Below are 26100 nucleotides of genomic sequence, written 5' to 3' on the forward strand. Positions count from 1 at the left end.
TGTGACCGTAACATGTCTGTAACTGTAACTGGGAATGTACGAGAGTGTACAAATGGAACCAAATGGACCCTTTCGGGTCCATTTGGTTTCATTTGTAAACTCTCAGGGTTATGGGGGTCCTCGCGAAAACCACAAGCAATAGTGGGAACCACTAGTACTAGTGGACTCGAGTTGACTTGACATTCAGTAATTGGGTCTTTTGATTGAAATAAGAACATTATAATGGTGTGTAACGGACACATTTGTCCATGTAGGGACATGGATGACCCCTGTTCGTACCTTCATGAACATCTTTATGTGCTCTTCATCCCTCATAAACTCCCTCCGCAGAGCGCTCCACTGGGACACCAGGTGCAGGACTTTGCGTTTCCTGTCCAGGGCGTCCTTCCCGTCCTCCTTCCCTCGCCGTCGCTTGGTGACATAGGTGGGCGGTGTCGGTTAAGGTTTGAGCACAGACTGTCTGAGAGGGAGTCACGTTTCATAGCAGAACAGGGTGCCTCAGCGTGCTTGGTAACAGGAAGGGTGGGCACCAAGGAAGAGTGGTGGGCACGTCGAAAATGTTAGACAATTTCATATTTAGAAAATGGTCTTACTCTTAAAGGTATATTCAGTGATGAGAGCATACAAGGAGTTCCTCCCTGTCCCCAGTGAGCCCCTGGGGTCAAAAAACCCTAGTTTCAGTTTTGGTGGCGGGTGGCAAAACCTTCATCCAATCAGGATGAGAGGGGCCTTCCTCCAATCATGATCGAGTGGGGGCGGGCCTTTGTGCACATGCTGTTGGCCTGTTGCACTTCCCCCCACTGTAGAGCGTGCATGTGCACATTTTGTTACCGGGGCGGACTGGGTGGTTTTCCAAATCACCCAAATCACTGAATGCTCCTTTAAGTAATGTAAAGTGTACGTGATTAGAACGTGCTTGAACATTCGACAATTAAAGCCTAATATTTCTACAATTGCTACAAACTATACAAAAGCTGTATAACCTTGCAGTCATTATGGGAATAAACAAGAAGTTGAAGGTAACATTTAGGTCTAATACTTTACATTACTTAGATAATTTTCCGAAAAGTGTCATGATATTGAAAGTGGTAAGCATGTGATGGCCTTATTGTTCATATCAGGTTGTGGGAAGTCCGATAATCTTGGAAGAAATACAGGAAATACTGAACAGTTTGTTTCTGGTGGTAGAATATGAAGGATATTGTCCAAGTAAAGCGTGACACAGGTCACTGGTAGACATGAACACCAGGTAGGTCAACAGGAAGTCATCCAGGAGTGTGTCTGTAAGAGAGAACACAGGTCACTGGTAGACATGAACACCAGGTAGGTCAACAGGAAGTCATCCAGGAGTGTGTCTGTAAGAGAGAACACAGGTCACTGGTAGACATGAACACCAGGTAGGTCAACAGGAAGTCATCCAGGAGTGTGTCTGTAAGAGAGAACACATGTATACATTATATGAAAATGCTGCATGTATTTCTTTGTAATATCGTTGCTGTCGGGAAGAAACCTTATATCCTGCTAAACCATCGTGAAATCACATTATCATGTGTCTTCTGAGTGCAGACCAGTCAAAAAGTGGAACAGCCACTTAATCAGCGTCTGCGATCAGGGCCAAGATGCTGATTGGCTCTTGAATGGAAGCTACTGTAGGAGCCAGCAGCAGACTCAGCCTGTACTTTAGTTTATACTAAGCATTTAAAGTATGAGGTACAGCAGCCTTGTGTTCATAAAACAGAAAGATTGGGTATTGGGTAAGACTGACATTATGTATCTTTGAGGACCTTTCACTGCTTCGTCTCAACCATTACTCTATGGCTCTGGTCTCAGCCACCGCGGTGGATATTTTGACATTCCGTTTTTTTGTTTTTTTTTATGTTGCCACTACTGTTGGAGCAGCCATAAACTACACAGGTTCATCCCGATGTTCTGGGCATCTTTGTAATGTTAGTGTTAGTAAAAAGCAGGTAACAGAGTAATGGCGGGGCTCCACTGGACGCGTGTGATGCGGGTCAAAAAACGAACTGGGGCAATTTTAAAGCAGTCACCGAACGCAGCGCAACGCAACGCATCGTAGGCAGTGGAGCAACCCTTCATTGATTAAAAAGGGAACATTCCCTGACAGTGACGGAGACGCAACGCTGACGCGTCCAGTGGAGCCCCGGCGTGCACGCACGCACGCACGCACGCACGCACGCACGCACGCACGCACGCACGCACGCACGCACGCACGCACGCACATACATACATACATACGTACACATACACGGCAGCCCTTAGGCGTGACTGCATCATACGTCATATTCCTCGGAAATGCCCGTATATGAGAGGTATTCAGCTTTGCATCTCTTTACATTCAGACAGTACAGGACACTGTACAGCCTGATAACACTGGTGACCTTGACACCCATTGTTGTTTAACTAGCATGCACCCGTTTGATTAGCACTATTATTGTTCCTGTTCCATTTCTGTAATGACAATAAGAACCCCCTCCCCCCTTTAACCAGGAATGTCAATGAGCAGCTAGCGTTGGTCATTAGGCTTGTTGATGAGTGGTTTTTAGGAGTGGGTTGTAATGTGAATGACCTTTTCCCCTGCACTCCAATATGGTTGAGGGGAAACCCCAGGGAAAAAAGGAGAACGATTACTAAATTGCAACACAAAAATAATAATGTATTTACAAACGACAGATATGTGAAATTGTAAGCTCATTTATATTATAATTTATGCACTGCTTTCAATAACTATATTAAATCAATCAATGCCTATTTATCTTAAATCTTACTGTATATGATGTCTGCTAAGGTTTACAACATGACTATAAGACAGTAGGGTCAAGGGTCTCTCTCTCTCTCTCTCTCTCTCAGATGAACTCTCGTTTTCAATCCAATTATCACAATGGCCAGCTGATATTTGCCTAACAATCACTGTAATGTCTTTACAAGTAGGGACATTGTGTCCTTGCGTGATTCTCTCCCAAGGTTGCATACATACAGCTGAGTACATTGTGTAATGTAAATCTGTATCATCACAATGACACGCACAATTAACTGTTTACTGATGTTGTTTACTGATTAGCCTCTGAATCGATTAACCACTATCTAAGCACTATTTTATAGTTTGTTGTGCGACAGTGCGATGTTGCATGGTGAATAATAGGGCATAGCAGTGGTGGCCACCGATAAAAAGCGCATTGGTGTTTCCCATAGAGATTTCCCAAAGTATTTACATGAATTATCTGGAACCAAGCCACGAGGCACCTGGTGAATCATGACCATAGATTAGAACATATACATATTTTCTGAAATCTCTATGGGGAAATGAATGGGCTTTCCATCTATGGAACCACGAAATGCCATGCCCTATAGCTGATCTAAAGCTCACATCTGATCTGCTACACTCGACTAATGACATGTCCAAAATAGGGACACCAGGTTGAAAGCAGTTGACAAGTCCTCAGAGGGACATCAGATAAGCACATTTACATTTAATTAACGCACAAGCGTGCTTTAAGGTCACGTTTGTCACGCATGTCGCTGAGCGGAGAGTCGATGAGGACGACTAACAGCACAGTGGCGGTCGGCTGCATGGCCAGCAGGCGAAACGCTCTCACAACAAATCCTATTAGGCACAATGCAGTCTGGGCTGTGGACAGAAGCATGCCTCACACACACACACACACACACACACACACACACACACACACACACACACACACACACACACACACACACACACACACACACACACCCTGCATTGTCAAATCTGCTCCTTTTTTTATTTCACACCAACTTCCCGCGGCCTTTGTGTGTGTGTGTTCTGCTCCACTGAGCCCACCTTACATCAAAGCGTGCATGGCAGCGCTCGTGTCTCCCTGCGTTTATGAACGTGGCAGCCAGCCGTTACAGACATTAACCCACTACTAATGGCCACACAATGACCATTATAACACACACTAATGACAAGTTAGAGTACATTCTCTAAAGCATTGGTTTGGGGACCCCAGGGGTCCTTGGGAGAGTTCCAGGGGGTCCCCAGCAAAAGTAGTTAATGTATTAGCATCGCAATCATTTTAATAATATTGTTTATCGCAATTATTTTTGCAACAATAATCCTGACAGTGGCTGGGGCCGGTCCCTAGCCTAGCCCACTACGGAGTAGTAGCAGCGTATAGCATTCCGATTAGTTGTTGGTAGGCTACTTAAGGAAAACCATAGCCAGCAGTTAAAGGCACTTCACACGCCATTAGATACGCAACACTAACCCCGTCATGGTCTCTCCACACTGACACTTAAACTAAGATCCAGCTAAAGCCATAGTCAGGGTAGCCTAATCATGTTGTTCGGGAATCTTCTGAGAAGCAATGACGACAGACCATTCATAACTATTTATTCAGCATGAAATAGGCCTACGTAACGTTACAACATTCTAGGATTCATCTAGCGAGTGAAATAGCAGGGCGGCGGCAAGCGGCTGGAATCATCCTGCGGCAGAAGACGCTAGCCGTCGACGAAGAAGCGCTCATGCTGAGTTTCTGTTTCGTTCCCCTCTGTCTTTTTCTTATAAAGACAGACAAGAGCATGTCTAACAATGTCTTCAATCACTAGTATTGTCTTTATTTAACCAAAGACCAGTAAAACAAAGTGTCTGCTTTACGACTGCCATTGACGCATAAGTCATTTCAATCCAACGCACAGACTGCCATTGACGCATGTGTACGTCATGTGGTGTTTTCAGTGGTTACAATAGAGGGCGCTCTTCCGCAACCTGTGAGTGATCCTATAGGACAGGGGTTCTCAACCTTTTTGGCCGGGGACCCCCGGAAATGCTTTGGCAATGTCTCGGGACCCCCGCCCCACCCCCTCCCGACCCCCAATATAAATTGACTGCTACAATAACCTTAACCCATTTTGGGCGGGAACCCCTTTTGGTGTTTTAAGCATTGTTATAATTTAGCTATTGAAAAATAGCAGATCTACAAGCTCATAGCGCGCCACCGAGTGGCGCGCTACGAGCTTGTAGGTCTGCTATTTTTGAAAAATCGTGAAAATAAAATTTAAAAAAAAATCTTTTTTTTTTTTTTTTTTAATTTGGCGACCCCCCGAGGGGTCGCGACCCACGGGTTGAGAACCCCTGCTATAGGACAGGGGTGCCCAGAACTTTTTGAAGACCAACAAGATCTACCCACCAAAAAAAATATTATCCCATTGCTGAAAATTGTTTCAAAATTTACATGAGGGGGCTTTGGAATAGTGGTGCTGGTGTTGGAAAAACACACTAATTGGAAATAGAGGGGAAAATGGAATAATTATTTTTTTGTATATAAACTTTGTAATGCTACAGATGTTTGTGCATTGTGGGTTAACAGGCCATTTCTTATGTCAGTCAATCAAGTCACCTTAATTCAAGTGTCAGATGCCAAATGATTCTTATTTTATTTAAATTACCGGTATATGTATAGGGACATATGTCATGTGATCAACCTGAACAGCCTTTGTGATCTACTGGTAGATCGCGATCTACCTTTTGGGCACCCGTGTCCTAGGACTTCCACCCCTGTTCTAGGACTTCCAACCCTGTCCTAGGACTTCCAAAGAAGACAAGGTTGAATTTAGTCTATAATAGCCTAATATAGGATGTATAAAAATACATTTTTCTCTGCTTTCTGTTCCCAGACAGCGTTTTTGATGAAAACAGGCTATACAACTGCCATACACTGGGCTTTATTCTAGGAAGAAGTCTGTTTTTGTGGCTTGGTTGTTTGTTTTGGTATTTCTTTGCTCTAAGCTAAACTGTAGAATTTTCTAAATTGAAGGGAAAGCAATTGTCCCCCCTGAGGATTTCATCTAAACAGCTGTGTTAGGAGGAGGGCATTTCTGTGCAGTTCTGCAATCATATTGTTTTCTATTTCAGTTCACTTGATAAAACCAAAAACAATTTTCCTGTTCTTATTTCTGTGTTTTATTTCCATCATGATCAGTGAGTCTTGACGGCCACGGTGAATGCAAGACATGGTCCAAATCACTCTGTCCGCTGAAAACCTCACATGTCCAAACTGACTTTCAGGACTCAAATTCAAAAGCATAAATAGTTGTTGGATCTACAAGCTCAAAACGCATCGATTTGGGCCACATTTTAAGCTTGGGCATCTGCTACGTTTCATGCTTCTGTTGTGTGACGCTGTTGTATGATCAAGTAGGGTGTTCATTTATGAAAAAAGTAAAAACACAAGAAGTTAGAATGGAGTTAAGAGGTTTCTGCCCAACAACAACAAGAACTCTCAGGTGGTAACACTGCAGTTTTTTACTCTTTTTGAGCAGTGCCTCTGCTCTATTACACATCTAGCTGTGTCTGTATGTATGTGTACGTGTATGTGTACCTACGTACGTACGTGTCCGAGCACGGAAACTGCAACACGGTAACTCTGTCATTTCTTGACCGTTTCGGACGCGGGAAGGCTCATCGGAACCGCCCCCCTATGTTGCCAGGACCCCACTCGGACCCCCACACGGTACAGTCGCACCACTCACTTCAGGTGTGATTATTTTTCCCCTTCATTGATCACGTGATGGAATTTCAGTTGTCATGGCAGTAGCCTACCACAGTTATGAAACACAGAACAGATAGGTTAAATAATAATAATAATAATAATAATACAAAAGAGTAAGTGTGTATAGAACACACAGAAATTCTTAATAAAGTAGCCTACCAAAAATGATATGTTGGTACAGAACTTCTGCTTGGAACTCTTCACTTACGGTGTAGCTGCACACTATACTGCACTGTGCGATGCCATCCATCACATCTTTGCATTCAGAACGCTCACGTCAAATCGGATTTACTCCACTGTTAACGCAGATCCCAAAAGGGAATTAATTGATCCAAGCAAGCCGATCTGTCGATCGGGAAATCAATGAAGTCATCAATCAATCAATCCCTGTGTTTCCTTTTGCATCTCAGTAGGTAGTTATCAAACGGATCAATGGCCCTCGGCCTTCGAATTGAACACGTCCATTCGTCAAGCTTAGGTGCAATAGTCATCACAGGCAATGAAGCAGCATTGAATCATGATGATAGCCTGTATGCAAAGCACCGTCCGTATATGCACCTTTTGATTTACTATAGTGCTGTATGCACTGTACAAGTGTACATGTTTATGTTCCCATAGTAATCGTTGCAATAGTGGTGATTGTTCAATAACAGGGTTCTCCCATTCTCTCAAGCTACTGCGTATAAGCAGAAAATGCATTTTCAGGTCACCATAACAATTTCATCCATTCACGGGAAATAACTCCTAATAGAATATAGAAATATATATCTTATATTTCCCAAGATTAATGTTGTGGAAAATAGTGCTCATTTGGCCTAGTTGCCTCTGGGTTTGTTTTCGTAGACCTGGTTGCTTATTTATCTCGTAAAAATGTGACAACACTGATACAGAATGATAGCCTGCTGTGATTGTACTGTATGTTAGTGATAGAGAAGTAGCCTGCGGTGCTCTGTTATGTGAAAGTGCCATCTCTTGCAGAAATCACCTTTTGCATTGTTAATGCTGTTATACATGCACCGGTTATAGAAAGTGTGTGGTAAAATTAATGTAATATTCACACTGTAGTGAAAAACTGCTTGTGATTCAATGTTGTTTTATTACGTACAGTACAGCCGTAAACGTGTGCAACAGTAATGACATTTATCTCTCTGCTGAATTGCATGAATTCATGAAATCATGTTCAACCCTTTCACCAACCTAGCCCAGGGAGAACAAGACATAATACCGTCTCTGTCGGGTGGAAACCTCATATGTCCAAAACTCTTACTTTTCAAGATTCAAATTCAAAAGTAGCGAAACGCGTTGCTTCGCCCCACATTCCAAGATTGTGATAAGAGGTTTCTGCCCGACAGCAACGATATGGCACTAGGTAATGTACTGTAAATAATTTCTCATTATATCCACTGTGGCTTGCCTGTTCATTTTTACCCACTCTTACTGGGGATAGATTGTTTACGCTCACTTGGCTATATTTCTTCCGGTTAATACTGTTAATGTACTGTTATGCATTGTGACTACATTTATATTTATTTCAAGGGAAATTAAGGCTCACTCAACTCAAGGACAGTCTGGAAAAGTTCAAGAATATACAGTACTGGGTGCAGAACTGCAGATTCAGATAAGACGTAGAAAGGAAGAGGTCCTAGTAGAGTCTTTATATTTATATTTTATACCTGTCCATACTCGATACAACACTTACAGTTGGGTGCCACCGATATTGTCCCTTATCATTTGACCCATTTAGGCCTGACCTCAAAATTAAAAAAAATCCTTCTAAATCCTCCAGTTTTCTGAAATAAATATTTTCACGATTTTTCAAAAATAGCAGACCTACAAGCTCGTAGCGCGCCACTCGGTGGCGCGCTATGAGCTTGTAGATCTGCTATTTTTCAATAGCTAAATTATAACATAATGTTTAAAACACCAAAAGGGGTTCCCGCCCAAAACTGTCCTTTTGCGCAGATCACGCAAACCTCAGCAAAAAGAAAAGGACAATATCGATGGCCTCCAACTGTACATCCCAAGCTGCTCAAACGCACAATACGCAGTACATCGTAGTACAACTAGATGCGTTGGTCCTCATGGTACTTCATTCCTAACACTGGGCGTTACTACTTGTTTACTCTTTGTATTGTTATTGTTGTTGGTGTTATTGATTAGACAGATGCCAGGCCCAGGTTCATCTGTTGACCTGGCATCCTATAGTTTGTATAGTTTTGCCTCTTGGTTTGCCTTGTGTTTACCTTGCTTACTGTACATTATTATTATTATTATTATTATTATTATTATTACATTTATCAAGTTTTGTGTGCATGAAACATAGTGACTATGGCCGGTGCACCAGGCCAAATTTCCGGGCCCCACCGTGCGGCCCATGGGGGCGTGAAAATTCAGGGGGGGGACTCTACATGTCCTCTGGGCCCGACTCTTCGCGTGGACACCACTTGTTCGCCCATCAGTCCAACGGATGACCCACACTGATTTGTTTCTCTTTGTTTATTATTATTACATTTTTAGGGCCCTATCTTGCAGTTCAAGCATAATTCCACAGGGTGGCAAAAACTATTAGAACAGTGCTCTGTGTACACCTCCCACAGTATGCTATGGGAAACAGTGTTTCTGATATAGTGACCTCCCGTGGACCCTCACGCACGCACGCACGCACGCACGCACGCACGCACGCACGCACGCACGCACGCACGCACGCACGCACGCACGCACGCACGCACGCACGCACGCACAGTTAGATGGCTATACTAGGCTGGATCTGGCTGGGAAAGGCTAGAATAGGGTCTACTAGGCTCTTGTCAGCCCTGTAGGTCCTCACGCTTGAGATGAACCACTGTAGTGAGTACACAGGCCATAGTTTTTACATGAGTTTGGGTGCACGGCCAATAGTTTTACATAGACTATAGTACAGTAATGTCCTGTAGGTCCACAGTATGCTATGGGAAACAGTGTTTCTGATATAGTGACCTCCCGTGGACCCGCACGCACGCACGCACGCACGCACGCACGCACGCACACACGCACGCACGCGTGTATAGGGTCTACTAGGCTGTACTAGGCTCTTGTCAACCCTGTAGGTCCTCACGCTTGAGATGAACCACTGTGTACACAGGCCATAGTTTTTACATGAGTTTGGGTGCACGGCCAATAGTTTTACATAGGCTATAGTACAGTAATGTCTCGTACAGCCTAGTCCAGCCTAGTCCAGCCTAGTACAGCCTAGTCCAGTCTAGTCCAGCCTAGTCCAGCCTAGTGCAGCCTAGTACAGCCTAGTCAATCTTAGTACAGCCTAGTCCACCCTAGTACAGCCTAGTGCAGCCTAGGCCAGCCTAGGCCAGCCTAGTCCAGCCTAGTACAGCCTAGTCCACCCTAGTACAGCCTAGTCCAGCCTAGTGCAGCCTAGTCCAGCCTAGACCAGCCTAGTCCAGCCTAGTCCAGACTTGAGAAGCCTAGTCCAGCCTAGAGCAGCCTAGTCCAGCCTAGTACAGCCTAGTCCACCCTAGTACAGCCTAGTCCAGCCTAGTACAGCCTAGTCCAGCCTAGTGCAGCCTAGTCCAGCCTAGACCAGCCTAGTCCAGCCTAGTCCAGACTTACACAGTTAGATGGCTATACTAGGCTGGATCTGGCTGGGAAAGGCTAGAATAGGGTCTACTAGGCTCTTGTCAGCCCTGTAGGTCCTCACGCTTGAGATGAACCACTGTAGTGTGTACACAGGCCATAGTTTTTACATGAGTTTGGGTGCACGGCCAATAGTTTTACATAGACTATAGTACAGTAATGTCCTGTAGGTCCACAGTATGCTATGGGAAACAGTGTTTCTGATATAGTGACCTCCCGTGGACCCGCACGCACGCACGCACGCACGCACGCACGCACGCACGCACGCACGCACGCACGCGTGTATAGGGTCTACTAAGCTGTACTAGGCTCTTGTCAACCCTGTAGGTCCTCACGCTTGAGATGAACCACTGTGTACACAGGCCATAGTTTTTACATGAGTTTGGGTGCACGGCCAATAGTTTTACATAGGCTATAGTACAGTAATGTCTCGTACAGCCTAGTCCAGCCTAGTCCAGCCTAGTACAGCCTAGTCCAGTCTAGTCCAGCCTAGTCCAGCCTAGTGCAGCCTAGTACAGCCTAGTCCATCTTAGTACAGCCTAGTCCACCCTAGTACAGCCTAGTGCAGCCTAGGCCAGCCTAGTCCAGCCTAGTACAGCCTAGTCCACCCTAGTACAGCCTAGTCCAGCCTAGTGCAGCCTAGTCCAGCCTAGACCAGCCTAGTCCAGCCTAGTCCAGACTTGAGAAGCCTAGTCCAGCCTAGAGCAGCCTAGTCCAGCCTAGTACAGCCTAGTCCACCCTAGTACAGCCTAGTCCAGCCTAGTACAGCCTAGTCCAGCCTAGTGCAGCCTAGTCCAGCCTAGACCAGCCTAGTCCAGCCTAGTCCAGACTTACACAGTTAGATGGCTATACTAGGCTGGATCTGGCTGGGAAAGGCTAGAATAGGGTCTACTAGGCTCTTGTCAGCCCTGTAGGTCCTCACGCTCGAGATGAACCACTGTAGTGTGTACACAGGCCATAGTTTTTACATGAGTTTGGGTGCACGGCCAATAGTTTTACATAGACTATAGTACAGTAATGTCCTGTAGGTCCACAGTATGCTATGGGAAACAGTGTTTCTGATATAGTGACCTCCCGTGGACCCGCACGCACGCACGCACGCACGCACGCACACACGCACGCACGCGTGTATAGGGTCTACTAGGCTGTACTAGGCTCTTGTCAACCCTGTAGGTCCTCACGCTTGAGATGAACCACTGTGTACACAGGCCATAGTTTTTACATGAGTTTGGGTGCACGGCCAATAGTTTTACATAGGCTATAGTACAGTAATGTCTCGTACAGCCTAGTCCAGCCTAGTCCAGCCTAGTACAGCCTAGTCCAGTCTAGTCCAGCCTAGTCCAGCCTAGTGCAGCCTAGTACAGCCTAGTCCATCTTAGTACAGCCTAGTCCACCCTAGTACAGCCTAGTGCAGCCTAGGCCAGCCTAGGCCAGCCTAGTCCAGCCCAGTACAGCCTAGTCCACCCTAGTACAGCCTAGTCCAGCCTAGTGCAGCCTAGTCCAGCCTAGACCAGCCTAGTCCAGCCTAGTCCAGACTTGAGAAGCCTAGTCCAGCCTAGAGCAGCCTAGTCCAGCCTAGTACAGCCTAGTCCACCCTAGTACAGCCTAGTCCAGCCTAGTACAGCCTAGTCCAGCCTAGTGCAGCCTAGTCCAGCCTAGACCAGCCTAGTCCAGCCTAGTCCAGACTTACACAGTTAGATGGCTATACTAGGCTGGATCTGGCTGGGAAAGGCTAGAATAGGGTCTACTAGGCTCTTGTCAGCCCTGTAGGTCCTCACGCTTGAGATGAACCACTGTAGTGTGTACACAGGCCATAGTTTTTACATGAGTTTGGGTGCACGGCCAATAGTTTTACATAGACTATAGTACAGTAATGTCCTGTAGGTCCACAGTATGCTATGGGAAACAGTGTTTCTGATATAGTGACCTCCCGTGGACCCGCACGCACGCACGCACGCACGCACGCACGCACGCACGCACGCACGCACGCACGCACGCACGCGTGTATAGGGTCTACTAGGCTGTACTAGGCTCTTGTCAACCCTGTAGGTCCTCACGCTTGAGATGAACCACTGTGTACACAGGCCATAGTTTTTACATGAGTTTGGGTGCACGGCCAATAGTTTTACATAGGCTATAGTACAGTAATGTCTCGTACAGCCTAGTCCAGCCTAGTCCAGCCTAGTACAGCCTAGTCCAGTCTAGTCCAGCCTAGTCCAGCCTAGTGCAGCCTAGTACAGCCTAGTCCATCTTAGTACAGCCTAGTCCACCCTAGTACAGCCTAGTGCAGCCTAGGCCAGCCTAGTCCAGCCTAGTACAGCCTAGTCCACCCTAGTACAGCCTAGTCCAGCCTAGTGCAGCCTAGTCCAGCCTAGACCAGCCTAGTCCAGCCTAGTCCAGACTTGAGAAGCCTAGTCCAGCCTAGAGCAGCCTAGTCCAGCCTAGTACAGCCTAGTCCACCCTAGTACAGCCTAGTCCAGCCTAGTACAGCCTAGTCCAGCCTAGTGCAGCCTAGTCCAGCCTAGACCAGCCTAGTCCAGCCTAGTCCAGACTTACACAGTTAGATGGCTATACTAGGCTGGATCTGGCTGGGAAAGGCTAGAATAGGGTCTACTAGGCTCTTGTCAGCCCTGTAGGTCCTCACGCTCGAGATGAACCACTGTAGTGTGTACACAGGCCATAGTTTTTACATGAGTTTGGGTGCACGGCCAATAGTTTTACATAGACTATAGTACAGTAATGTCCTGTAGGTCCACAGTATGCTATGGGAAACAGTGTTTCTGATATAGTGACCTCCCGTGGACCCGCACGCACGCACGCACGCACGCACGCACGCACGCACGCATGCACGCACGCACGCACGCACGCACGCACGCACAGTTAGATACAGGCTATACTAGGCTGGATCTGGCTGGGAAAGGCTAGAATAGGGTCTACTAGGCTGTACTAGGCTCTTGTCAATCCTGTAGGTCCTCACGCTTGAGATGAACCACTGTGTACACAGGCCATAGTTTTTACATGAGTTTGGGTGCACGGCCAATAGTTTTACATAGGCTATAGTACAGTAATATCTCGTACAGCCTAGTCCAGCCTAGTCCAGCCTAGTACAGCCTAGTCCAGTCTAGTCCAGCCTAGTCCAGCCTAGTGCAGCCTAGTACAGCCTAGTCCATCTTAGTACAGCCTAGTCCACCCTAGTACAGCCTAGTGCAGCCTAGGCCAGCCTAGGCCAGCCTAGTCCAGCCTAGTACAGCCTAGTCCACCCTAGTACAACCTAGTCCAGCCTAGTGCAGCCTAGTCCAGCCTAGACCAGCCTAGTCCAGCCTAGTCCAGACTTGAGAAGCCTAGTCCAGCCTAGAGCAGCCTAGTCCAGCCTAGTTCAGCCTAGTCCAGCATATTTTGTTATCAAAAAAGTGTTTTGTTATAAAACTATTGGTTGTGCACAGACATGTAAAAACTATTGCCTGTGTACACAGTGTTTATAAGTGCGAGAAGGTTCAGGACTCACAAGAGCCTATAGTACAGCTTAATAGAGTCTATTAGAGTCCAGTACAGCCAAGTACACCCTAGTATAGCTTAGTACAGCCATCTAAATACCCCCCCTCCTAGTCTATTCTCCCACTAGGCTGGACTAGGCTAGACGTGGGTGTACATGGCTGTACCAGACCCTACTGGCCTCTAATAGGCTGTTTTCGGCTCTAGTAGACTGTGCTAGGCTGTACTAGGGTCTATTAGGCTGTACGAGGCAGTAAAGTACTATAGCCTAGAAATGTTCATGTAAAACTATTGGCCGTGCACACAAACTCCTGTAAAAACTATTGCCCGTGTACACAGTGGTTATTTCAAGTGCGAGGAACTACAGGGCTGACAAGAGTCTAGTACAGCCTAGTACACCCTATTCTAGCCCTTTCCAGCCCGATCCAACCTAGTATAGCCTAGTACAGCCATCTAAATACCCCTCTCTCCAAGTCTATTCTCCCACTAGGCTGGACTAAGCTAAACTTGGGTGTACAAGGCTGTACTAGACTCTACTGGGCTCCAATAGGCTGTTTTCGGCTCTAGCAGACTGTACTAGGCTCTATTAGGCTGTACGAGGCAGTAAAGTACTATAGCCTAGAAATGTTCATGTAAAACTATTGGCCGTGCACACAAACTCCTGTAAAAACTATTGCCCGTGTACACAGTGGTTATTTCAAGTGCGAGGAACTGCAGGGCTGACAAGAGTCTAGTACACCCTATTCTAGCCTATTCCAGCCTGATGTAGCCTAGTATAGCCTAGTACAGCCATCTAAATACCCCCCCCCTCCTAGTCTATTCTCCCACTAGGCTGGATTAAGCTAAACGTGGGTGTACAAGGCTGTACTAGACTCTACTGGGCTCCAATAGGCTGTTTCCGGCTCTAGCAAACTGTACTAGGCTCTATTAGGCTGTACGAGGCAGTAAAGTACTATAGCCTAGAAATGTTCATGTAAAACTATTGGCCGTGCACACAAACTCCTGTAAAAACTATTGCCCGTGTACACAGTGGTTATTCCCAAGTGCGAGGAACTACAGGGCTGACAAGAGCCTAGTACAGCCTAATAGAGGCTATTAGAGTCTAGCACAGCCTAGTACACCCCATTCTAGCCTTTTCCAGCCTGATCCAACCTAGTATAGCCTAATACAGCCACCAAAATACCCCCCTCTCCAAGTCTATTCTCCCACTAGGCTGGACTAGGCAGGACGTGTGTGTACAAGGCTATACTAGACTCTACTGGCCTCTAATAGGCTGTTTTCGGCTCTAGTAGACTGTGCTACGCTGTACTAGGGTATATTAGGCTGTACGAGGCAGTACAGTACTATAGCGTAGAAATGTTCATGTAAAACTATTGGCCGTGCACACAAACTCCTGTAAAAACTATTGCCCGTGTACACAGTGGTTATTTCAAGTGCGAGGAACTACAGGGCTGACAAGAGCCTAGTACAGCCTAGTACACCCTATTCTAGCCCTTTCCAGCCTGATCCAGCCTAGTATATCCTAGTATAGCCATCTAAATACCCCTCTCCCCTAGTCTATTCTCCCACTAGGTTGGACTAGGCTAGACGTGGGTGTACATGGCTGTACTAGACTCTACTGGGCTCTAATAGGCTGTTTTCAGCTCTAGTAGACCGTGCTAAAGCTGTACTAGGGTCTATTAGGCTGTACGAGGCTGTAAAGTACTATACCTAGAAATGTTCATCTAAAACTATTGGCCGTGCACACTAACTCCTGTAAAAACTATTTCCCGTGTACACAGTGGTTATTCCCAAGTGCAAGGAAATACAGGGCTGACAAGAGCCTAGTACAGCCTAGTACACCCTATTCTAGCCTATTCCAGCCTGATCCAGCCTAGTATAGCCTAGTACAGCCATCTAAATACCCCTCTCTCCAAGTCTATTCTCCCACTAGGCTGGACTAAGCTAAACGTGGGTGTACAAGGCTGTACTAGACAATACTGGCCTCCAATAGGCTGTTTTCGGCTCTAGCAGACTGTACTAGGCTCTATTAGGCTGTACGAGGCAGTAAAGTACTATAGCGTAGAAATGTTCATGTAAAACTCTTGGCCGTGCACACAAACTCCTGTGAAAACTATTGCCTGTGTACACAGTGGTTATTTCAAGTGTGAGGAACTACAGGGCTGACAAGAGCCTAGTACAGCCTAGTACACCCTATTCTAGCCCTTTCCAGCCTGATCCAGCCTAGTATATCCTAGTATAGCCATCTAAATACCCCTCTCCCCTAGTCTATTCTCCCACTAGGTTGGACTAGGCTAGACGTGGGTGTACATGGCTGTACTAGACTCTACTGGGCTCTAATAGGCTGTTTTCAGCTCTAGTAGACCGTGCTAGGCTGTACTAGGGTCTATTAGGCTGTACGAGGCTGTAAAGTACTATACATAGAAATGTTCATCTAAAACTATTGGCCGTGCACACTAACTCCTGTAAAAACTATTTCCCGTGTACACAGTGGTTATTCCCAAGTGCAAGGAAATACAGGGCTGACAAGAGCCTAGTACAGCCTAGTACACCCTATTCTAGCCTATTCCAGCCTGATCCAGCCTAGTATAGCCTAGTACAGCCATCTAAATACCCCTCTCTCCAAGTCTATTCTCCCACTAGGCTGGACTAAGCTAAACGTGGGTGTACAAGGCTGTACTAGACTCTACTGGGCTCCAATAGGCTGTTTTCGGCTCTAGCAGACTGTACTAGGCTCTATTAGGCTGTACGAGGCAGTAAAGTACTATAGCCTAGAAATATTCATGTAAAACTATTGGCCGTGCACACAAACTCCTGTAAAAACTATTGCCTGTGTACACAGTGGTTATTTCAAGTGCGAGGAACTGCAGGGCTGACAAGAGTCTAGTTACAACCTATTCTAGCCTATTCCAGCCTGATGTAGCCTAGTATAGCCTAGTACAGCCATCTAAATACCCCCCCTCCTAGTCTATTCTTCCACTAGGCTGGATTAAGCTAAACGTGGGTGTACAAGGCTGTACTAGACTCTACTGGGCTCCAATAGGCTGTTTCCGGCTCTAGCAGACTGTACTAGGCTCTATTAGGCTGTACGAGGCAGTAAAGTACTATAGCCTAGAAATGTTCATGTAAAACTATTGGCCGTGCACACAAACTCCTGTAAAAACTATTGCCCGTGTACACAGTGGTTATTCCCAAGTGCGAGGAACTACAGGGCTGACAAGAGCCTAGTACAGCCTAATAGAGGCTATTAGAGTCTAGCACAGCCTAGTACACCCCATTCTAGCCTTTTCCAGCCTGATCCAACCTAGTATAGCCTAGTACAGCCACCAAAATACCCCCCTCTCCAAGTCTATTCTCCCACTAGGCTGGACTAGGCAGGACGTGTGTGTACAAGGCTATACTAGACTCTACTGGCCTCTAATAGGCTGTTTTCGGCTCTAGTAGACTGTGCTAGGCTGTACTAGGGTATATTAGGCTGTACGAGGCAGTACAGTACTATAGCGTAGAAATGTTCATGTAAAACTATTGGCCGTGCACACAAACTCCTGTAAAAACTATTGCCCGTGTACACAGTGGTTATTTCAAGTGCGAGGAACTACAGGGCTGACAAGAGCCTAGTACAGCCTAGTACACCCTATTCTAGCCCTTTCCAGCCTGATCCAGCCTAGTATATCCTTGTGACACTGCCACATAAAATGTGAAATGTGAAACAATGTATTTCCTGGCCTGGTATGAGTATGAAAGAAAATTAAACATACTGGGGGAATAACAGGGGAATATGTTTGTTAAACCAAGGTTGAATATTTAACACTGAAATGTAGTGTACGGATATACAAGATAATGTGTTGTGTGAAATTGAACCATGGTCATCAATGTTCTGTTATGACAAGGGTTGATCACAAGGGGAGCTGTGGGGAAATGTGTGTGAGAAATATTGCCAGGAAACTATAAAAGACCAGGAAGTGAGGCGCCGAGCCTGGGTTCCATTTTGGGCAGTAAGGAGAGAGTTTGGTGTTGCTAGTTTTCTTTGCCAAACAGACTCTTTTAAAGGCCAATACTATGCCAATTCAGAGGTAAAACGCAAGAAATGCCGGTCTGACCGAAGAACTTTGCCAAGGGAAGGAAATAAAGTTTGGTAGGCCAGCTTCTGAGGCTTGGAGCTCTGTCAAACAAACAGAGCTGGTGAACAAAGGACCCAGCGGACCACGCCCGACTTAAAGGTTGGGTGAGCAGCATATATTTTTTCATCTTTCCGGTAAGCAAGGCATTGCCTTTTTGTTTTGTACATTTTTTGGACTGTCTAAATTGAACAGAAGAGGATCTACAGCAGTTGGATTAATCTGGATACTCTGATTACTTTTTTCGGGATTACTTTTGGAACACTGACTTTGGGGGCACCTTTAAAGGGACATTGCAGGGGATAATTTGAAGGGACTGGAACATTTAATTTACATTTTGAAGGGATTGATTGCCCAGTTTGTATGATTTTGGTTTGATTCGCTCTGTAAATATTATAAAGACCAGCCATTTCACCTAAAGGGAAATAGTTTTGCGTTTTCCTTGTGCTCTATACTACTGTTCATTTCCAGTATCTAGATTTACTGTCGCAGGTACAGGACCTTTATTTATTTATTTTATTTTATATAACTCAGACTTATACGCCAATAGGCCTGATTGTTATATCCTAGTATAGCCATCTAAATACCCCTCTCCCCTAGTCTATTCTCCCACTAGGTTGGACTAGGCTAGACGTGGGTGTACATGGCTGTACTAGACTCTACTGGGCTCTAATAGGCTGTTTTCAGCTCTAGTAGACCGTGCTAGGCTGTACTAGGGTCTATTAGGCTGTACGAGGCTGTAAAGTACTATACCTAGAAATGTTCATCTAAAACTATTGGCCGTGCACACTAACTCCTGTAAAAACTATTTCCCGTGTACACAGTGGTTATTCCCAAGTGCAAGGAAATACAGGGCTGACAAGAGCCTAGTACAGCCTAGTACACCCTATTCTAGCCTATTCCAGCCTGATCCAGCCTAGTATAGCCTAGTACAGCCATCTAAATACCCCTCTCTCCAAGTCTATTCTCCCACTAGGCTGGACTAAGCTAAACGTGGGTGTACAGGGCTGTACTAGACTCTACTGGGCTCCAATAGGCTGTTTCCGGCTCTAGCAGACTGTACTAGGCTCTATTAGGCTGTACGAGGCAGTAAAGTACTATAGCCTAGAAATGTTCATGTAAAACTATTGGCCGTGCACACAAACTCCTGTAAAAACTATTGCCCGTGTACACAGTGGTTATTTCAAGTGCGAGGAACTGCAGGGCGGACAAGAGTCTAGTACACCCTATTCTAGCCTATTCCAGCCTGATGTAGCCTAGTATAGCCTAGTACAGCCATCTAAATACCCCCCCCCCCCTCCTAGTCTATTCTCCCACTAGGCTGGATTAAGCTAAACGTGGGTGTACAAGGCTGTACTAGACTCTACTACAGTACACAGTGGTTATTCCCAAGTGCGAGGAACTACAGAGCTGACAAGAGCCTAGTACAGCCTAATAGAGGCTATTAGAGTCTAGCACAGCCTAGTACACCCCATTCTAGCCTTTTCCAGCCTGATCCAACCTAGTATAGCCTAGTACAGCCACCAAAATACCCCCCTCTCCAAGTCTATTCTCCCACTAGGCTGGACTAGGCAGGACGTGTGTGTACAAGGCTATACTAGACTCTACTGGCCTCTAATAGGCTGTTTTCGGCTCTAGTAGACTGTGCTAGGCTGTACTAGGCTCTATTAGGCTGTACGAGGCAGTAAAGTACTATAGCCTAGAAATGTTCATGTAAAACTATTGGCCGTGCACACAAACTCATGTAAAAACAATTGCCCGTGTACACAGTGTCAGCCATCTAACTATGACCCCTCCCCTCCTAGTTAGGGATGCCAAAAACTGACCATCAGCCAAATCGATTAATCGACAGCTCTCCCAATTATTAATCGATTTATTGATACCCGCCCTCACATACCATTACATGTTGATTGCTTTGATGGTTACAGTTGTATAATCAGTTTTGATGAGTGACAATCAGGATGGAAAATAAAATGATTTTGGATTTGGGGAGAGAGCTAGTGTGAAGTACTTGGTATAAACAGAAAATGTTCAGTTGGACACACACACACAGAGAGAGAGAGAGAGAGAGAGAGAGAGAGAGAGAGAGAGAGAGAGAGAGAGAGAGAGAGAGAGAGAGAGAGAGAGAGAGAGAGAGAGAGAGAGAGAGAGAGAGAGAGAGAGAGAGAGAGAGAGCTGTGCGTGCGTGCAAGTGAGGAGCAGAGTAGCTTTGCTCAACTTGATTTATACTTGTATTCTCCACTCTGATGAAGGTACATGTTCAGGGGTCATCGAAATGCTGTGGTGTACAGTACATTTTTGTCAATTTAATTATTTTGCCACGAACATACAAAATGAGCGGACAATAATATTACCAGAAAGAGTAGTTGGATCTACTTAGGACCATAATAGTTCTGCAACTCTGAGAGTGTACAAATGGAACCAAATGGACCCTTACACCCGTAAGCGTCCATTTGGTTCCATTCGTACACTCTCAGAGTTAAGGGGGTGCTTACAAATAAAACATTTGAGAACCACTTGTACTTATTGGACTCATAATGTATATGGAGATCTCTGTATCTGCCTGTGTCTGAATAGTGAAAACTGACTGTGAAAAGTGTACTGGTTAAGTAATCAACCAGGCAGGTGTGGGGTTGCCATGGCAATCAATTGGCTGAGGCAGAGGCTGGGTATTCTGCAGGTGAGGGGACTTAGGCTAATTAGGTCCACTGGCAGAGCCTGACCAAAGCCTTTTCTGGTGTTTCTCCAGCTGGAATAGGCTAGACTACTAGACTAGGGTGTACGGCTGTACTTAACTAGACTATGTTTTACTCGCACGCACGCACGCACGCACGGACACACGCACAGTTAGATGGCTATACTAGGCTGGATCTGGTTGGGAAATGCTAGAATAGGGTCTACTAGGCTGTACTGGACTCTAATAGGCTCCATTAGGCTGTACTAGGCTCTTGTCAGCCCTGTAGGTCAGCCCTGTAGGTCCTCACGCTTGAGATGAACCACTGTGTACACAGGCCATAGTTTTTACATGAGTTTGGGTGCACGGCCAATAGTTTTACATAGGCTATAGTACAGTAATGTCTCGTAGAGCCTAATAGAGCTTTCGTACCCTCTCAGAGTTAAGGGGGTGCTTACAAATAAAACATTTGAGAACCACTTGTACTTATTGGACTCATAATGTATATGGAGATCTCTGTATCTGCCTGTCTGCCTGTGTCTGAATAGTGAAAACTGACTGTGAAAAGTGTACTGGTTAAGTAATCAACCAGGCAGGTATGGGGTTGCCATGGCAATCAATTGGCTGAGGCAGAGGCTGGGAATTCTGCAGGTGAGGGGACTTAGGCTAATTAGGTCCACTGGCAGAGCCTGACCAAAGCCTTTTCTGGTGTTTCTCCAGCTGGAATAGGCTAGACTACTAGACTAGGGTGTACGGCTGTACTTAACTAGACTATGTTTTACTCGCACGCACGCACGCACGCACGCACGCACACACGCACAGTTAGATGGCTATACTAGGCTGGATCTGGTTGGGAAATGCTAGAATAGGGTCTACTAGGCTGTACTGGACTCTAATAGGCTCCATTAGGCTGTACTAGGCTCTTGTCAGCCCTGTAGGTCAGCCCTGTAGGTCCTCACGCTTGAGATGAACCACTGTGTACACAGGCCATAGTTTTTACATGAGTTTGGGTGCACGGCCAATAGTTTTACATAGGCTATAGTACAGTAATGTCTCGTACAGCCTAATAGAGCTTTCGTACCCTCTCAGAGTTAAGGGGGTGCTTACAAATAAAACATTTGAGAACCACTTGTACTTATTAGACTCATAATGTATATGGAGATCTCTGTATCTGCCTGTCTGCCTGTGTCTGAATAGTGAAAACTGACTGTGAAAAGTGTACTACCAGGCAGGTGTGGGGTTGCCATGGCAATCAATTGGCTGAGGCAGAGGCTGGGAATTCTGCAGGTGAGGGGACTTAGGCTAATTAGGTCCACTGGCAGAGCCTGACCAAAGCCTTTTCTGGTGTTTCTCCAGCTGGAATAGGCTAGACTACTAGACTAGGGTGTACGGCTGTACTTAACTAGACTATGTTTTACTCGCACGCACGCACGCACGCACGCACGCACGCACGCACGCACGCACGCACGCACGCACGCACGCACGCACAGTTAGATGGCTATACTAGGCTGGATCTGGTTGGGAAATGCTAGAATAGGGTCTACTAGGCTGTACTGGACTCTAATAGGCTCCATTAGGCTGTACTAGGCTCTTGTCAGCCCTGTAGGTCAGCCCTGTAGGTCCTCACGCTTGAGATGAACCACTGTGTACACAGGCCATAGTTTTTACATGAGTTTGGGTGCACGGCCAATAGTTTTACATAGGCTATAGTACAGTAATGTCTCGTAGAGCCTAATAGAGCTTTCGTACCCTCTCAGAGTTAAGGGGGTGCTTACAAATAAAACATTTGAGAACCACTTGTACTTATTGGACTCATAATGTATATGGAGATCTCTGTATCTGCCTGTCTGCCTGTGTCTGAATAGTGAAAACTGACTGTGAAAAGTGTACTGGTTAAGTAATCAACCAGGCGGGTATGGTTTTGCCATGGCAATCAATTGGCTGAGGCAGAGGCTGGGAATTCTGCAGGTGAGGGGACTTAGGCTAATTAGGTCCACTGGCAGAGCCTGACCAAAGCCTTTTCTGGTGTTTCTCCAGCTGGAATAGGCTAGACTACTAGACTAGGGTGTATGGCTGTACTTAACTAGACTATGTTTTACTCGCACGCACGCACGCACGCACGCACGCACGCACGCACGCACGCACGCACGCACGCACGCACGCACGCACGCACGCACGCACGCACGCACAGTTAGATGGCTATACTAGGCTGGATCTGGTTGGGAAATGCTAGAATAGGGTCTACTAGGCTGTACTGGACTCTAATAGGCTCCATTAGGCTGTACTAGGCTCTTGTCAGCCCTGTAGGTCAGCCCTGTAGGTCCTCACGCTTGAGATGAACCACTGTGTACACAGGCCATAGTTTTTACATGAGTTTGGGTGCACGGCCAATAGTTTTACATAGGCTATAGTACAGTAATGTCTCGTACAGCCTAATAGAGCTTTCGTACCCTCTCAGAGTTAAGGGGGTGCTTACAAATAAAACATTTGAGAACCACTTGTACTTATTGGACTCATAATGTATATGGAGATCTCTGTATCTGCCTGTCTGCCTGTGTCTGAATAGTGAAAACTGACTGTGAAAAGTGTACTACCAGGCAGGTGTGGGGTTGCCATGGCAATCAATTGGCTGAGGCAGAGGCTGGGAATTCTGCAGGTGAGGGGACTTAGGCTAATTAGGTCCACTGGCAGAGCCTGACCAAAGCCTTTTCTGGTGTTTCTCCAGCTGGAATAGGCTAGACTACTAGACTAGGGTGTACGGCTGTACTTAACTAGACTATGTTTTACTCGCACGCACGCACGCACGCACGCACGCACGCACGCACGCACGCACGCACGCACGCACGCACGCACGCACGCACGCACGCACGCACGCACGCACAGTTAGATGGCTATACTAGGCTGGATCTGGTTGGGAAATGCTAGAATAGGGTCTACTAGGCTGTACTGGACTCTAATAGGCTCCATCAGGCTGTACTAGGCTCTTGTCAGCCCTGTAGGTCAGCCCTGTAGGTCCTCACGCTTGAGGCGTTGGACCCCATCGAGACCCATCAAGGACCCCATGGGGTCCCCGAACCACACTTTGATAACCAGCGTTGGACCCCATCGAGACCCATCAAGGACCCCATGGGGTCCCCGAACCACACTTTGATAACCAGCGTTGGACCCCATCGAGACCCATCAAGGACCCCATGGGGTCTCCGAACCACACTTTGATAACCAGTGTTGGACCTCATCGAAACCTATGAAGGACCCCAAGGGGTCCCCGAACCACACTTTGATAACCAGTGAAGGACCCCATCGAGACCCATCAAGGACCCCAGGGGGTCCCCGGACCACACTTTGATAACCAGTGTTGGACCTCATTGAAACCTATCAAGGACCCCAGGGGGTCCCCGAACCACACTTTGATAACCAGTGTTGGACCTCATCGAGACCCATCAAGGACCCCATGGGGTCCCCGAACCACACTTTGATAACCAGTGTTGGACCCCATCGAGACCCATCAAGGACCCCATGGGGTCCCCGAACCACACTTTGATAACCATTGTTGGACCTCATCGAGACCCATCAAGGACCCCATGGGGTCCCCGAACCACACTTTGATAACCGGTGTTGGACCCCATCGAGACCCATCAAGGACCCCATGGGGTCCCCGAACCACACTTTGATAACCGGTGTTGGACCCCATCGAGACCCATCAAGGACCCCATGGGGTCCCCGAACCACACTTTGATAACGAGCGTTGGACCCCATCGAGACCCATCAAGGACCCCAGGGGTCCCCGAACCACACTTTGATAACCAGTGTTGGACCCCATCGAGACCCATCAAGGACCCCAGGGGGTCCCCGAACCACACTTTGATAACCAGTGAAGGACCCCATCGAGACCCATCAAGGACCATAGGGGGTCCCCTGACCACACTTTGATAACCAGCGTTGGACCCCATCGAGACCCATCAAGGACCCCATGGGGGTCCCCGAACCACACTTTGATAACCAGCGTTGGACCCCATCGAGACCCATCAAGGACCCCATGGGGTCCCCGAACCACACTTTGATAACCAGCGTTGGACCTCATCGAAACCTATCAAGGACCCCAAGGGGTCCCCGAACCACACTTTGATAACCAGTGAAGGACCCCATCGAGACCCATCAAGGACCCCAGGGGGTCCCCGGACCACACTTTGATAACCAGTGTTGGACCTCATTGAAACCTATCAAGGACCCCAGGGGGTCCCCGAACCACACTTTGATAACCAGTGTTGGACCTCATCGAGACCCATCAAGGACCCCATGGGGTCCCCGAACCACACTTTGATAACCAGTGTTGGACCCCATCGAGACCCATCAAGGACCCCATGGGGTCCCCGAACCACACTTTGATAACCAGTGTTGGACCTCATCGAGACCCATCAAGGACCCCATGGGGTCCCCGAACCACACTTTGATAACCAGTGTTGGACCTCATCGAGACCCATCAAGGACCCCATGGGGTCCCCGAACCACACTTTGATAACCGGTGTTGGACCCCATCGAGACCCATCAAGGACCCCATGGGGTCCCCGAACCACACTTTGATAACCGGTGTTGGACCCCATCGAGACCCATCAAGGACCCCATGGGGTCCCCGAACCACACTTTGATAACCGGTGTTAGACCCCATCGAGACCCATCAAGGACCCCAGGGGGTCCCCGAACCACACTTTGATAACCAGCGTTGGACCCCATCGAGACCCATCAAGGACCCCAGGGGGTCCCCGAACCACACTTTGATAACCAGTGAAGGACCCCATCGAGACCCATCAAGGACCATAGGGGTCCCCGGACCACACTTTGATAACCAGCGTTGGACCCCATCGAGACCCATCAAGGACCCCATGGGGGTCCCCGAACCACACTTTGATAACCAGCGTTGGACCCCATCGAGACCCATCAAGGACCCCATGGGGGTCCCCGAACCACACTTTGATAACCAGTGTTGGACCACATCGAAACCTATCAAGGATCCCAGGGGGTCCCCGAACCACACTTAAGTGTTGGACCCCATAGAAAGTCCTTTCTAGGCTGGAGTAGGCTAGACTATGGCTCTCTGCTGCCCCCCGTTGACAAAATGTTGTAAACACAGACAGGTTCACGAAAAGCAGTGGCGCGTGTTCACGCTCCGGATAAACTATGGGAAGTGTTCCCTGCCGGGTGCACCGGCACTAGTTTGTATACGGGCCATAGTTTCTTACCATTGAAACAACCTGCTGTGAACACCACTTTAATTGTTATTATTATTATTATTATTATTATTATTATTATTATTATTATTATTATTATTGTAGCAGCATCTCTCTGTGTGAATGTGTCCTGCATGTGTCTGAATCCCTCCTGTGGGATCAATACCTATAAATGGGAGCTCCGCTCAGCTGTTCTACTAAATGTGTTTGTTGACGCGTGTGTGTGTGAATGTGTGCACGTGTGTGTGTTGTGCGGGCGTGTCAGGACATATTCAGCCCTGCATGTCGCTGGTTGGAGGACGGAACCAAAACCCGTCCATTTGGTGGTCCATCATCGTACGTATGCTCTCCGTGTGTATAAATGTGGTGATGACAGACAGTGCACTGCAATATACACGTGGTGGTTGTGTGTC

The 26100-nt window shown here is 47.0% G+C and overlaps 1 protein-coding gene across 1 annotated transcript in view; it reads right to left on the reverse strand.

The window, feature by feature from the left end:
- LOC306925219 (rap guanine nucleotide exchange factor 5-like) overlaps positions 1–26100 on the reverse strand; it is an 83333-nt gene that overhangs the window by 34561 nt on the left and 22672 nt on the right. Inside the window, exons 4-5 of the mRNA XM_079503920.1 lie at positions 1203–1281; positions 280–424 (exon numbers count right to left, since the gene is read on the reverse strand). Coding sequence (XP_079360046.1) covers positions 280–424; positions 1203–1281 — 224 coding nt within the window. The remainder of the gene's footprint in view (positions 1–279; positions 425–1202; positions 1282–26100) is intronic.

This window comes from Electrona antarctica, assembly GCF_951216825.1.
Source record: "Electrona antarctica genome assembly, chromosome: 6".
NCBI classification, from domain to species: domain Eukaryota; kingdom Metazoa; phylum Chordata; class Actinopteri; order Myctophiformes; family Myctophidae; genus Electrona; species Electrona antarctica.